This window comes from Chiloscyllium plagiosum, chromosome 17 (genome assembly GCF_004010195.1).
Source record: "Chiloscyllium plagiosum isolate BGI_BamShark_2017 chromosome 17, ASM401019v2, whole genome shotgun sequence".
Taxonomy (NCBI): domain Eukaryota; kingdom Metazoa; phylum Chordata; class Chondrichthyes; order Orectolobiformes; family Hemiscylliidae; genus Chiloscyllium; species Chiloscyllium plagiosum.
In genome coordinates, this window is record NC_057726.1 from 25210555 (window position 1) to 25226830 (window position 16276).

The 16276-nt window shown below is 37.3% G+C and overlaps 1 protein-coding gene across 6 annotated transcripts in view; it reads left to right on the forward strand.

Annotated features, from left to right (window-relative positions):
- zfhx3b (zinc finger homeobox 3b) overlaps positions 1 to 16276 on the forward strand; it is a 541496-nt gene that overhangs the window by 463834 nt on the left and 61386 nt on the right. For 5 of the 6 annotated variants that reach the window (XM_043706688.1, XM_043706690.1, XM_043706687.1 and 2 more), the window contains one exon: positions 9556 to 9663. In XM_043706688.1, coding sequence (XP_043562623.1) covers positions 9556 to 9663 — 108 coding nt within the window. The remainder of the gene's footprint in view (positions 1 to 9555; positions 9664 to 16276) is intronic. The other variant, XM_043706691.1, reaches the window with a different exon arrangement.

Here is a 16276-nt window from a genome sequence, read left to right on the forward strand (position 1 = left end):
CTAGATTGGGTTGGGATAGCTGATTGGCATGGACAAGTTGGACCAAAGGGTCTGTTTCCATCTCTCATGATTCTGTGAGCATGACGGTCAGAATGGGAGCAAGGTGGGGAATTAGAAAGACAGCCAGCTTTGGTACCTGGAATGTGCCTTGATATATTAAAAATGTAAACCTTCACAAAATTTCCTCAAAATAATTCCAGCATCCCTTGCACAGTTTAAGTTTCAGCCTCCACATCATCATCTTCCCCAAAGATCTCTTGCATGGCATGGAAATGACTGCCACAGTCTTATTTTTTCTTGAGTGCCCTCTTGTTGTGCCACCTATATTCTCCATCTTGAGCATCACATACTCAGAATCTTCTGGAGAAGGCCAACCAAGTGATGGTACTCATACTCTCCTGCAATACTCACACAGAGGCCTGTATGAGGAGTCAAAGTGGCTCATCTTTACATTTTTTTTTCTCTCCATGCTAGACACAACACTGTTGCCTGCCTGTTACGTCCACATATTTAAAGTTTACTCTTGAGACTATTTCATTTTTTTCTTCAATCCTACTTTGAAGTTTTAATTCATTTGATTGATTTTTGTTTCTTCTCAAGTCCAGTAGACATTCCACATGGATGAAAAAGTCCTGTAGAACAAAGGAAATTCTCCTTTTTTTCAATTTGGTGTGTGTTTCTGTCCTGTCTGCAGATTGGCTAGATTTGTGAGTGGAGAGATATAAATCAAAAGTGCCGGATGTCTGAAACATTTGGGAAGGCAGGAGCATCTAAAGAGAAAAGACTAGTTCATCCACTTGCATCTCATTTCCAGCATTTTCTGTTTTTATTTCTCATTCACATGTACTTGCTGGAAAATGACTCATTTAGCTTGATCTCACAATTTCTGAATTGTAGTCAACAAGCTCATTCCTTTCTGGAATTCACTGGCAGACCCATATTACTCACTAAGTTATGAGCCAAAGTTCATAACCAGTGCAACATGAATTCAACCAAAGTCGACAGCATCACAAATTAATTAAATACCTTGATATTAAAAAGAAGCCAATTTATGTAATACTCATGAAGGTTACTTCTCATCAAATTATTTGGTTTGAGTGTTTTGACAGAAGTTCATTTAGTGTGCTTACACTCAAATATCTTGCTTTAGTTCTTTGAGACTTTCCAAAATGTCTGATTAACTCAGCTGTAAATGATCTGACGAAGAAAAACAGTAAAGCAGTGCAAATAAAGAAAGTACTCTTGTGAATTAATGGTAGGAGGCTTAGACCACATTGTAATTAAAGTAGGTTACTTCGAAGTATTGGTGTAAAAGGCAACATCTATCGACATTTGAGCATTTTCATCTGTGATCTGACGCTCCATTTTGAACAAATGTCTCAAAGAAATAATCACCAATTTCCAGTCACTTCAGTTTTCTGCTTTTCTCTCTTTCACATCTTTCACTCAATTCCCGTCACCATCCTCACCCCAACCCCCAATCAATGATTTGTTGTAATGAAAACAGTTAAAATCTTCCTACTCACATTTCAATATGTGACATGTAAGGGTGACCAAAGGTACAAAAGAAAGACATTGGGCAAGGTTCAACAGAGGGCAACATTGCAAGACATTTAAAATCCACACACTTGCTCAGACCAACATGTAAATAGACTTTGATGTTATTTTTTGGATTCCTTTCAACAATTAAGTTTGTAATTTTATAAAAATATTTTCAAAAGATCTTGTTCTGGGGAATCTTGGAGCTGTGGAAAGTTACCATTCCCATCCTGGGCACACGTTGGCAGCATCAAGCATTCCTAGATCTGCTCTAACAGAGTCAGATGAAAACTTAACCTCCTGCTACTACGTGTATGTTTCATTCCCAACCACAAAAGAGGACATTGTGCTATTCCACTGTGACATTTATTCCACATCCCACCACATTTATGACCCTCCCAAATGAATTAGCTATTTCATACTGTATTAGAGTAGTCTTGTCCTTGGGCAAACTCAAAACTAAAATCGAGGCTGTCCAAATCCATTTCCTTCCTGTTCACCTAAGCTTGTATGAATCCAGACTGTGGAGGTGAAGTATGAATATCTTGCCAGCGACAGCATCACAAAGATTTTTGAACTTGATATCTGAAAACTGGCCATTTTTTGGTAATGTTTTTAAGGAATGCTGCTTATGACAAGATTTAAGTTGCAATTATACAGCAAGTTTAGCATCAATGTGAGCTTGTTTTGGGTTCCTATCAGTGGAAGTGTTGCACTCCATCACGCATACAAAAGCCTTGAAACTAACCAGAAGATTAACTCATGCTGTTTGAATTTGAACTTAGTGCAATATAATTAGGACCAGAAATCAACCGATTGTGGTTATCCTGTTGAATTTTAGCTATTCAACCCTTATTTATAGGCCACTATTAATTCATACTTATCAAATTAGATATACAAAGGCAGGAGGAGACCTCTCATCCCCATGGCTGATCATTTACCTCAATCTCATACTCACACATTATTTTCATATCCCTTAATGTAACTGGAAATGAGAAATCTATCAATGTCTGTCTTGAACTTAATGACTGATGTTTCTCAGCTTTCTAGGCTAGAGAAATCTAAAGATTCATTACCCTCTGAGTGAAGAATTCCTCTTCATCTTGGTTCTAGATGGCTCCCCTTTTAATCTGATATGTGCCCTTTAGTTCTATACCCCATAGCCAGGAGAAATATTCTGCATCTATACTGTCTATCCCTTGAAGAAATTTTTAAGTTTTCATGAAACTGGCTCCCATTCTTCTAAACTTCAGAGAATACAGGACAAGTCTTCTTAATTCCTCCTCATAAAATAGTCCGACCATCCTAGTAATCTGACTGGTCCACTGCACTCCCTACAGCAAGTATATCCTTCCTTAGACAATGGGACCAATACACACACTATAGACCAGCTGTGATTAGATTAGATTACTTACAGTGTGGAAACAGGCCCTTCGGCCCAACAAGTCCACACCGCCCCGCCGAAGCGCAACCCACCCCTACCCCTACCCCTACATTTACCCCTTACCTAACACTACGGGCAATTTAGCATGGCCAATTCACCTGACCTGAACATCTTTTGGATTGTGGGAGGAAACCGGAGCACCCGGAGGAAACCCACGCAGACACGGGGAGAACGTGCAAACTCCACACAGTCAGTCGTCTGAGGTGGAAACTGAACCCGGGTCTCTGGCGCTGTGAGGCAGCAGTGCTAACCACTGTGCTACCGTGCCGCCCACTGTGGTCTCACTAGTATCTGTATAATTGAAACAAAGTCGTTTGCTCCTGTATGCAAATCCATTTAGGATAAAACTAACATACTATTTGCCTTCTAAATCGTTTGCCGTGCCTGAATGCTAGCTTTGAGTAACTTGTGAACAAGAACATGTATGTTCCTTTGAACATCAGCAGTACAATCTTTCAACATATAATAAATACTCTGTCCTTATATTTCTCCTACCACAATGTATATCCACCAATTTCTCAACATCACCTGTATGCTGTTGTTCACTCACTCAGCCTGAATAAATTCCCATGAAGCTTCTTTGCATCCTCCTCACAACTCACATTTGTGTTATCTGGCAACTTGTAAGTCATTGATGTATGTATTGTGAACAGCTAAGGACCAAAGACAGATCTTTGTGATACGCCACTATTCAATGCGTGCCAATTTGAGAATGAACCATTTATTCCTACTCTCTATCTGTTAACCAATCCTCATTCCATGTTAGTATATCAAGCCCAATCCCATGTACTTTAATGTTGCTTACTAAGCTCCTGAGTGGACTTTATTGAAAGCCCTCTGAAAATCTAAATACACCACCTCCATTTGTTCCCCTGTTATGTCTCTGAAACCTCCATCAGACATGATTTCTCCTTCATATCTCTGTCAAATCAGGCTAACTGGTCTGCAGTTCCCTATTCTCTTTCACCATCCTTTCTTAAACAGTGGGGTTAGATTTGCAATCTTTCAATCTGTAGACACCAACGCAAATTGATAGAATTTTGAAAGGTGATCATCAATACATCCACTATCTCCATAGCCATCTCTTTCAATACTTGAGGGTCATAAGGTTAGATTTGTCAACTCTAATTTCCATTAATTTCTTTAATTATTTTCACTAATACTACTTTCTTTCAGTTCCACACTTTTACTAGACCCATGAATCTTAATTATTTTAGGGAGACTTCTTGTGTCTATTTCTGTGATTATAGGCACAAGGTATTTATTTTGCTTCTTTGCCATTTCTCTATTTCCTTCTATTAAATTTTCTGTCTGTGCTTGAATTGGACACATGTTTGTCTTTACTAATTTTCCCCATTTTAATTACCACAGAATGATTTACAATCTGTTTTATGTTTCTTGCTACTTTATGTACATATTCTAATACCTCCTATTTCATAACATTTCTTAGCCCTCCTATTCTGAACTCTAAAAGCTTCCCAATCCATTTTTGTCTTAAAGGAATGTATGTTTTTGAAAACTAAGCATTAATTCTTTAAAAACTAGACATTGCCTCTCCACAACCATACATTTTAATACAATTTTCCAATTCACCGCAGCCCTTCCTCCAGATAACATCATACTTGCTGTTATTTAGGTTTAAAACCCAGTTTCAGATTGAACTGCATCTTTTTCAAACTTCATAGAATCATAGAATAGAATCCCTTCCATGAGGAAGCAAGCCATTTGGCCCATTGAGTCCACATGGACCTTCCAAAGAGCATCCCACCCAGGTCCACCTCCCTACCCTATCTCTGTAACCCTACATTTCCATGGCTAATCCACTTAGTTTGCACATTTTTGAAATGTGGGAGGAAACCGGAGCACCTGGAGGAAACCCACACAGACACGGGGAGAATGTGCAAACTCCATACAGACAACCACCCAAGGCTGGGATCGAACTAGTGCTGTGACGCAGCAGGGCTAATCACTGAGCCATTGTGTTGCCGCTTTCCTAGTAAAAAGAAAAAGGAAAACTTCATAGAAAATTCTATCATACTATGGTCATTATTCCCTCAAAGTTCTTTTACAACAAAGTTATTAATTAGCTCATTCTTGTTGCATAATAATAGATCCTAGAACCATACCAAATATTAAAGTATTAAACCCCAATTTACCCAACATTTGCTACAGGTCCAGGATTAGTGGGGCTTGATTTGTGGTGTGCTATCCCAGTGGGTCATAGCAGGCAAAAGGATTTTACTAAGTAATGTTGTATGCCAATGGTTTATATCTGTTTATTTGTTGTTACAGTCTAATAACTTGTAGCAAATAATAATTCTTGGTTAGTGCAGAAACCTGGTTTATGCTTTCTATAAACCTTATTAAAAGTTATTACAGATAAACAGATATAAACCATTGGCATATAACAACACTTAACAAAAATTCTAATCCTCTTATAAAGTCCCCTTTTGCACACACATACACACAGACAATAAAAGAGGATAAATAGATTATTGATACAGGAAGAAAAGCTGGAAAGTCAATTAATTGGCTTCCTGACTATAAAGTTAACTGCTCACAACAGGCCCCAAAGATCCCCAAAAATGCATAACCCTCCTTTCTGCACCATTTTCCAGCCATGTGTTCATTTCCTCAATATTCCTATTTCTAGTCTCTAGGTTTTGTACTTGGAGCGATTTGAAGCTTAATGTTTTTGAGGTCCTGCTTTACAATATCTTGCCTAGCTGCATACTTTCAGGACTCCATCCCTCTTCCATTTGTGTCATTCAAGCTCCTTCCAACCTCTGGCTCTTCACCTTCCCGAACAGAATGTCCTGCAGCGATTCTGACCTCCTTGAATTGTCCTCACCTGTATCCAAAATGCAATGCCAGTTAGTGAATGAGATAGACTAAGGGGACTCCACTGCCAGACTGGTCTTTCTACTCTGCTTAGGGATTACCCATTTCCGCTCTACCTGCCGAGTCTTAATCTGCAGTGTGACCACTTTGTTAAATGGACTACCCATGTCACACAATGATAGCATTTTTACAGCACAGGAAGAGGCCTTTTGATTCATCATATCCATGCCGGTGATCAAACATCCATCTATTCAAATCCCATTTTCCAGCCGTTGGACCATAACCTTCAAGTGTTCATCGAAATAATTGTTAAATGTTTTAAAGGTGTGATGATGCTACCCCTTTAATAGTGTTATGTTGTCCTTGGCTTTTTTCAAGAGGGCTTATGCCCGAAACGTCGATTCTCCTGTTCCCTGGATGCTGCCTGACCTGCTGCGCTTTTCCAGCAACACATTTTCAACTTACTGATCATGCCTCCTACATGTAATTCTCAGCTTTGCAGATACACTGCTGTGACTCCAGGCACCACTATATATTGTGGTGAAATTAGGTATTATTCCATTTTGATTTGTCTTGCTAGTCTGCACTCCATCTGGGATGATGGTTAACTGATCTGTTAATAGGTATTTCGCAATGATGAAATTAACATACCTTGTATGGGAGCAGGTTGTGGTGACCTTTGGTCCAGTTTCCCTTCCCACCTTGTCCAGAAACATATCATTTTGCTCAACATCGCCCTCTTGCTGTCCTCCTGAGGTTGGGTAACGTGAATCCTGCAAGCTGCCAGCTCATGGCACACTGCTGTGGAACTCCAAAGTCAAAGCACACTGCTTTTATCACAATGGAAACTCAAACAATTGGGAGTGCATTACTCGTACAAAAGCGACATCTGTTGCAAATAGGCACAGTGGTTGAACTCACCCTTTTGCTAAAGGCAGCCATAAAATAGATTGGAGGAGCTGTGTGCTAGATATTGCCATTTTATGAAGGGACAGGTAATGTCATAATGATAGATTTAATCTTGGGCCTCAATTCAAACCTTTTCAAACATATCTGATTTTTAGATGAAATTAGCTCACACCTAATTCCAATGGTTTATCTCTTTGACTCCAATGAGCTTCTCAGAAAAGTTAGTGTGAATTTGTACAAGCTCCTCATACTTGCAGTTCAATTTAGAGAGAATATCCTGCTGAATCAATAATGGATCCTCTTACTTCCCCCTAATACCAGTAATATATTGCTTCATAAAATGCCGCCCCCTATACTCCACCCCATGTGTGGTACTTCTCAGGCCACTGAGCCCCCCGTGTATAATGTAATGCTAGCCTTGCTCTGAACACCCAATAGCACGTACATAAAACTGATGGAAGAGGCAATCAAATGCTACAGTGTGAAATACCAGTAGAGAGAGAAATATAAAAGTGTTTTAATTGAAACAGTGTTGGGTCATCTGCAGTCTCTGTATGGTTCCTCCAGTGAACCAATCTGATAATGTTTATACAGGTTAGATCATCTATACTGGGGGCTGCTGCAGCTGCTAGGTTCTTCAGAACTAATACCAAGAAACCTCAAGAATACTTACTTTCTTTTCTCACTGAACAGCTGGAGAACTTAATGAGCAAAAATCTCAATCAGCTAACCTGACCTGACCTGACCTGACTTTGCATATTGTCCTTAATAAGGACTTACATTAAAGCATTGAAGAAACTGTTCATTCTTTGGGAAGTGGAGGATTGTCATTGTTCTGGGGCCCCCAGTCACTGCTGTTTGTGATTAAGTTGATGTGTAAAGTTTTGCTGTTTGCTGAATTCGGCTCCTTCACAGCATTGGCACAAAGTGCTCATTCACATTTAGATTAGTCTAACAGCTCCAGGGGTCAGTCTAAGGTCAGACTTAGTAATGATGTAAGGAGAGGCATGTCTGGGATTCTTATTTTGAACTGAAACACATACCAGGAACTATTGAGAAAGATGCATCCAGCAAAAAAAAGTCTCAGACCTTTGAGGTACATTCCTTCTGCTGGATACCTTAAAAGCCTATATTTGCTCTTTTGAAAGTAACTTTCTCTTTCATGCTTGGCTTCTATGGACATATGTACTAGGCCTCAATCCTTCAGATTACAGTTTTGAGATACTGTATTATTAGGAGAAAGTTGTTCAGGCTGCAGAATACATGCAATCAGAGAACACAGTGCTTGCAAAAGCTGTAGATGTGCTGCAGCAGTCGGGAAATGTGTGGAGAGGGAGGTGCACAAGATCAAAAAAAAATCCAGAGTATGCATGAAAGAATCACAGCATGGGAGCCAGCTCTCATTGTCTGTGAGCGCACTCCTGCCAGTCGCGCATGTCGTTTCTCATTTTATTACAATAAAAAGGCGCAAGGAGTGTCACTTCGATAACCACAAAGCTTTTTTTTGCAAAAAGCAGGTTACACTTACTTTCAAGATACAATTGTGAAGCGGTTAAAATCCACAAGTAGGGAAAAGCTTTTTTTAAAATAAGCAGTTAATGTTTTGTTTCTCTTTGCACAGCGAGCTTGGCGACTGTGGTCAGAGTGTAATGTAATCAGACTGAGTGAAGGGGACAATAATATCCCATTTGGGGCTGTTGTGCAGATATTTTACAGGCCTAAGCTAAAGATGAAATGTGGATGCCAAACTGATCTTTGACCTTCCTGAGTTACTTCATACAGTATTAGCTTTTGATGATATTGGTATGTGAGGTACCTTAGCTTTCTCTCCAAATCTGATTTATTTTTTGCTTCCTTTGATCTTTTAAAATAAAACTTGGGTTTTCAAAATTGGCTTAAGGTAGAATGTTACCTCAGTAAGGAGTCTTATTAAAAATCAATGTAGCACAGCAGGACAAGTGGTGGTAAAATATCTTTTATATGATGGATCTCATCATGAGGTGAATGTTCAAGTCATCACAGGGACGGCCTATTGGAATCCTGCACTTAACCTCAGATATTAATTTGATGAATTAATGTGGTCCAAAACAGTGCATGCAGAAAGGATTATAAGATCTTCCTTTTAAAGCATTTCATTTTTTTTGTGTCAAACCTGGTATCCAGACATCACGGTGAGTTATATTATTACCATGTGCACAGGTTGGGGGAAGGGTGGTGGTGTTCTGAGGAAACAGGTTGACTTTGAAAGTCTGCTTGCTTAGGGTGACACCTATAGGTTAGATGTGGAAATGAATAGGTCAGTCAAACAACAATTGGAGATATTTTTAATCCACCTGTTCAGAAGCGTTATGGTATATATCTGGGGCAGGCAAGACTGTTTCCTGGACCTTCTAGGCTAGAGGTAGGAATGTTACCTTTGTGCTAAAAAAAACTGTTAAACAACAATTGTTTACTGGTATAGTGTGTTTCTTGTTCCAGTCTTAAAATTAATTTGGACATATTTCATACTCTCCCTTTTCCTTAAAGTATTCTGTAACTTTCTATGGTAAGTTAAAGTCAACCATTCCACTGTGTCATGCATAAAGTGTCAGTGATGATGGATATATTTTAATCCAAGTTGACTGGTTCAGGTGCAAAAGCAGGTTAGACACTCTGTAGAACCATCTCAGGCACTATTACAGCATTTTAGAATAGAACCCAATATAGCCTATGTGAGACATTTCCATTCTGCGCATATTTAGGTACTGTCTCGTTCAGGTTGAATTATGAACCACTTTCAACTTAGAAGAAGCACACTTAAAATCATTTTTCTCATTCTCCAGAAGAAAGCAATGAAGATGTGGAGGGTGCTAATGAGTCCATGCAGGAAGCAGAAGATTCTACCAAAGACAAAGACAGTGTGGGCGAGAAGGAACCCATCAAAGAAACAGGTAGGACATTATATGCTATTTCAATCTAAATGTATCCATCCCTTATCCTGGGAAGGATTATCGAGAACTTTTATCAGAAATGGTTCGGTGTCTCCAAATTGTATCTTTGCATGCCACCGAATACAGAAATGTGACCATCTAAAAACTCTCCTGACAGCATGTAAAATGTATCATTTTTAATTTTGTTTCTTCAATATTTAACAGTTCCTTACACAGTAGAAAGAATTTCAAAAGAAAGTCAAAATAAACTATAAATCACAAAAAGGTAGCATGCATGTTCAGGAGGAATTAGGGAAGTCAAATGGAATGTTGGCTTTTATTTGAAAAGCAATAAAGTATAAAAAGTAGTGAAGTCCTACTAAAACTATATAAAACATTAGTTAGACCACACCTAGAATGCTGTGAGCAATTTTGGTTCCCTTATCTAAGGAAAGAGAAATTGACTTTGGAGATAGTTCAAAGAAGGTTCACAAGATTGATCCCAGAGATTGTTTTATGAGGAGAGGTTGAGTAGATTGGACTTGGTCTCATTTGGAGTTTAGAAGAATGAGAGGCAACTTCATTGAAATATAGATGATTCTTAGGGGCTTAATAGGGTAGATGTGGGGAAAAAAATGTCCCACTTCTGGGAAAGTGTAGAATGAAAACATAATCTCAGAATAAGAGATTCCCCATTGAAGGCAAAGTTGAGGAAAAATCTTTTCAGATTTTCAGAAAATCTGGGAAATCCTTTACCTTGACAGAGGACTATCAAGGCTGGGTCATTAAGTATATTAAAGACTGAAATAGATGGATTTTTCATCAGTAAGGGAATTAGAGGTTGTAGGGAATGGCAGGATGGTTGAATTGAGGTTTATCAGATCAGCTATGATCTCATTGTATAGCCTACATCAACCCCTCTGCCTTATGGTCTCATAGTTTACATAATAATGTGCAGTAGTTCGGATTAAGTTGTGTCTGGTCAAGTTTGATCTAAAAGGTTCTTGAAAGTTAGCATGTTAAGCAAAGCAAACAGATGAATAAATGGTCATGGCTGAAATAACATAGGTCTGCACTTGCAAAGGTGAGAGAACTTTGATCCAACTCTTTGGATTCAGACTGCCAAGTGTATTTTGCATTGTAGTTTGTGTTTGGCTATTTTTTTATCATATGGATAGGTTGCCAGGTGACAAAGTAGCATTTTACTCTTCCAAGTTGTCTTTTAGCGCTTTTTATGTTGTGGGTAGAGTAATGATCTTGGAATTTATTGCATGAGCCCAAAGACATACTGAAACTTCCATTAGCATTATGCTGCAAATCAACATAATTATTTCAGGACATTATTCTGGAACATATTTGTTCCTAATTTTTTATTAAATGCTGAACGACAGCAAGCTTTCCCCACAAATAAAACTGAACACTGGGACTCATTTGAGCTCAAAGGTTTCCAGCACTAAATGCAAATCCACACGTGGTTTGTAATTGCTTCTATTTTGATGGGTGGTAGTAATCTTCCTGGAGACTTACTGCCATATCATATCACCTGAAAAAGCTACTGGACCAATCATAGCATAATGATGACAGATAGGCACAGTGACATCAAAAAGTATGGAAAACAACCACATTAATTAAAATGATCAGTTATTCATGAAACATTTAAATATTCATCACATTTGAAAAAGTGCAGAGAAACTATTACCCTTTTTAAATGCCATAATTGCATAGTCAACGCAATCTGTAGTGGTCTCAGTTTAAAAAAAAATTTAAAAGAATGACTACAAATCGAAGGAACATAATAGAAAGAGTTTGGGATTTCATGTAAAGGCAGTTTCCATTAATATTGCCAATCAATTTAAAAAATAATTCTTCTGAAATTGGTCTAAAATATTAGCCTGGCATTCTCCGTAATATGGTTGCTTACTTCAGCACCACACTTCTATTAAATTCCACTTGTGTCTGGCCTCAATTTGCTATAGGAAAAATTATTCTCTGATAACGCAATTTCCATAATAACTAGTTTTTCACACAAAATGCTTTGTGATTGCACAGTAATTCTTTTAGATGAAAATTGCTTTATCAGGCCATAAAAATGAATAAAACCTTATTAAAATGATGCATTACTTTAATGAAATGATTTATGAAGTTTTGTGGGCATTTAAAGATTAATAAGAATTATAAAACTAAACAACACCGACCCGTATTTGGTCTTTTCACTTGTGTGTTATTTTCTATCCAGTGAGCCACAAAAAGGTTACACTTTGGCTTTTCTATTCACTCAATTTGCTCCAAATGGTCTCCTCACAAAAATGTGTATTTATCATAAAAGATTTGGCATGTTTAAAAAATTTAACTGTACGAATGCTGAATTTACTCAAAATAACACCTATTTCACACAATTTCTTCAAGAATAACATTGTTTATTTACAATTCTGTGAGATAAGACTTACAATAGTCTTTCAGTGTGCAGGCACTTGGTGCTTTTTAATCTATTCTATAAGAACTCTTAATATTAACAGACTGAATTAAAGCAAAACACTGCAGAAGCTGTAAATTTTAAGCAAACATAGAGACTAATGGAGACACTCAGCGGGTCTGACATCTGTGGAGAGAGAAATCGAGTTAACATTTCAAGTCCGATATGACTTCCTCAGTTCCCCAGAAAAGTCATTCCAGACTCAAAACATTAACTTGGTTTTTCTCTCCAAAGATGCTGCCAGATCTGCTGAGTCTCTCCAGCACTCTCTGTGTTTGTTTCTTATCATTAACAAAGTAACCAATTTCACACAGCTCTACTAGTTAATGGAGCGGGAATCGAATTCATTGTGCATGTAAGTATATTTGTACATGCAGGTGTATGACTCCATAATATATGCAATAATAGCTGGATTGGAACATCTTAGAATACTCTAATAAAACAAAGATTCCTATAACAGCATGAACTGCATTCTGACAATGTGTTGCCTACAATTCAGTGCCTTATTTTACACCGGTTACAGTATTTATACACTTAGGAATATTTTGACCACCAAGATTGCTTAGTCCACAAGCATGCATGATAATATTGTTTGTTTCAAAGCTAACCGTGCGTGTGAAAGGATGAAGAGTACTTATCAGCAGTTGTAACAAAACCTTCTCTGGTTTTTCATGCTTTGCGATCAGTGATCCATAATTCTTCTCCTTTCAGTGATATGGGAAGAGCAATTATAATTTTGCATTTTTCAGGATCAGTATAACTTCTATGTCCTGATTAAAAAGGTGGTTAGTGTCCAAGCTGTTACTGGCTCTCATTTCACAGACAAAAATCACCTGTAGCACACATACGTCTGGTAAAATCATGATTTCCATTCTAAAGAGACAAATCCCTGTAGAATTACTGAGACTTCATGGAATTTTGTTGACAGCAAAATTTACCATGAAATTGAGGTGTGTTAAGCCCTTCCTATATTAGAGTATAGCTTTGTTTTCTTTGAAAGGAGGTGATTTGAGAAACACGGGCTCCAGAACCATATTAACTAAATGGAGGCAAAATGAGCAGAATTGATATGTTTCATTTTATATGCATTTGAGAGCCATTGATTCTGTTCCATATCTCCTCACCAGTGAATTAAGATTTCTTCAACTATGAAGATTGGGTAACTTTACATACTACTAAGTAATTTTAATGCCATGTATGCACTATAATTCAGTATCAAGTTAGATGAATGTTTTATTTTGTAATTTCATATAAATACAAAATTTAAAAATGTGTTGAAATTTGACATTGAACATAGGTTTACAGTTTAGTTTGTATAGGAACTCATTGCTCTATAACGTGCCAAATTATTTAACATTGCTATTACATTTACAGAGGTACTTCACTGATATGAGAACATAGGGACAGTTGTTTTTGAAGCTACTAGTAAATTTGAGCTTGCATTTTTGATTGGTAATATAGAAATTCCAATTAGCCAGGTGACTCAATAATTAACAAATGTTCATGTATTTTTCAAGGCTGAGACAGCTCATGGATGTAGTGCTTAATCTTTGTTGTAGTCGTTTCTATTTCCAGTTGTTGAAGCAACCGATTTCTTAAATTTAATTTAATGAACAATTTAAATTACATCAAACTTTGTTGAGGCAGGCAACAAAATATTTCATTTGCTGGAGGTATAATTGAATTTTTCAGCTCTTCTGGACTTTTATACTTTTCTGCATGACAGTGGCAAAGAAAAGAGCCTCAAACCCTCCCTTACAGAGGGTCTCAGGGATCAAGTTCAGATTTTGTTCACACTTATCTAATAGACAATATTTAAAAATGTACATAGATAACTGGTCTTCCCTACATGCAGTGTAGAAAGTGTGCATGTCATCAACTAAATAACCTTTGACTAGAAGACGTGGAAGTGAAGATAATGTCCTCTGAGCTAGCAGAGCCTAGCCCATGGAATATTGCAATTTACCAACACCTTGCAAAGAACCATAAAAGATGATGAGAATTCCTCCATCCAGTGCATTCTTTATGCTAAATTCGCATGTAGTATGAGGAGCAAAATATCGAGGCAATGAGCAGCAACCTCTCAACTATAATCTATTAATATAAGCATCTATCATGACGGTCAGATTTATAAGGAAGTAGCAGTTTAATGGAAGACTATGAAAAATAAGTGAATGAATTAAATGAAAAATGAAGAGTAATACCGACAAAAGACAAGTATCAAGCAATATTGTCAAACCTATTGATTAACTGGTTAATAATAAGTTTCTAGAATAAACTGATTCTAAAATGTCTAATTGTTTCTATGCCCTATTCTGCTCCACAAGTTCCTGTACTAAAAATAAAATATTTATGAAACTATGGCCTAAAGGTTGAAGTTGCTCACCTAACGTTGTGCGATTAGTGAAATGGACCGTTTCTGATTTGAGTTGGAGAGAGAGGAAGGGAGAAATAGCTATTAAAGATGGTATTAATGGACTGCAAGCAAGGAAAAGTTGTCATGGAAGTGTGTTTATGGTGTATAGTGCTGGCAGGCATGATTTCAATAGGCTTTGACATGTTTAACATAAATGTATACAGCAGGGCTCCTGCATTCATGAATAATTCCTTCAGGCCCCATGCCTCCCTAATTACTGAAATTGAAAAAATAGGTCATGCGCATCTTTACTTGAACAGCAAGATTTTTTTTCCCTTCTCTGAGTGCTGGATGTGCAGAATATATCTGTGATACAATGGGCTAGCTGGACAAACAGCTGAAAGGGCAAATAGAATGTAAAGGTGAACAATAATGCATTAAAAAAGCATTTATTTTAATTTCTCCAGAGTTTTAAGCAAATCATTTTATTTAAATGATCTGAAGAAGGAAGGAATAAAGGATTTTGTGCGCACTGTCAGGCAAGCTTTAAAAAGAAACACATTAGAATCATTTGTCTGATATCTTGTACAATCTGCTTGAGAATATTTTTACTTATTTTCATCTTTAATGTGATACACATGTGTATTTGTGGACGCAGAAAGAATGGACTTTCAAAATGTAATGTATTGCATTATTTATTTAAATAATTATAATAAAATTGAAGGAGACAGTTTCCTTTACTATGGCTTTAACTGGGTTTTATTTTAAATTCTTCAATTATCAAATCTATACGATATCAATAATTTATTTTCACAGAATCTTGACTCTAAATTAAATTTTTAATTTTGCAGTCAGCTGTGGCGTTACCAAGATTTATAAGCCAGACCCATGTTTTACTCGCCAGCCCCATAATTAAATCCATGTCAGTTTCCTGACTAATACCTTAATGTTTTCAACATAGAAATCCACTGTGGAATAAGGAAACAGAACAGCAAGTTTTGTAAATTGCAAAACAGCATTTTTAACCTCCCATCCTCTTTCCCTTTTCTTCCACCTTCCCTCTGCATTTGGAGTAAGTGAATAGATTACCACATCAATAAATATCTCCAAAGTTGTCATCTAATTGTGCCCCATAGTCAACCAGCCATTCAACATGGAATACTTTGAATGAAGAAAACACCACATATTCTACTGGTTAGAATTTTCCTTCTGCTTCCATGATGATATGGCTAAGATCGGCAAATGTCCCTAGGTTGAAATCTTTAGTGTGAACACCAGCTGAGACTGGAATGTGAAATTGGGTCCCTTTGTTAAAAATCAGGATCCCCTTGTGTTGCAGCCACTGAGACTCCAACCCACCTCTTGAAAACACTACTGTCATCTTTCACAATAAATATAAATTGACAAGTTAATGGTAAGGCTGAGGAAAATGCAAGAAGATGCAATGTAGGTATGATTTTTGAATCTTATTCATTGGTGCCTGTTTGATGACCTACCTAGACTGCAAAATCAGAACTAATGAGTATTAAACCTGTCTAATATACCATAGCCTTCACATTCAATTAAATCACTCAAAGGTAGTTTTTGCACAGAGCCATAAATAAAGATAGAAGCCGATTACTGCAGCAAAAATTAACCTAATAGATGATACCTAAAATCTTATGAGAAGCTGAGAATCATAAAGGAAAGTGTCAGAAGGGTTAGATTGTTTGCGTTTTTAACATCAGCACAGTGCACCAATGAAAAGTCTGCTGTCTTTATAAGTAATGCAGAATGCCTGGAGCATTGCAGGGTAGAATAATGAG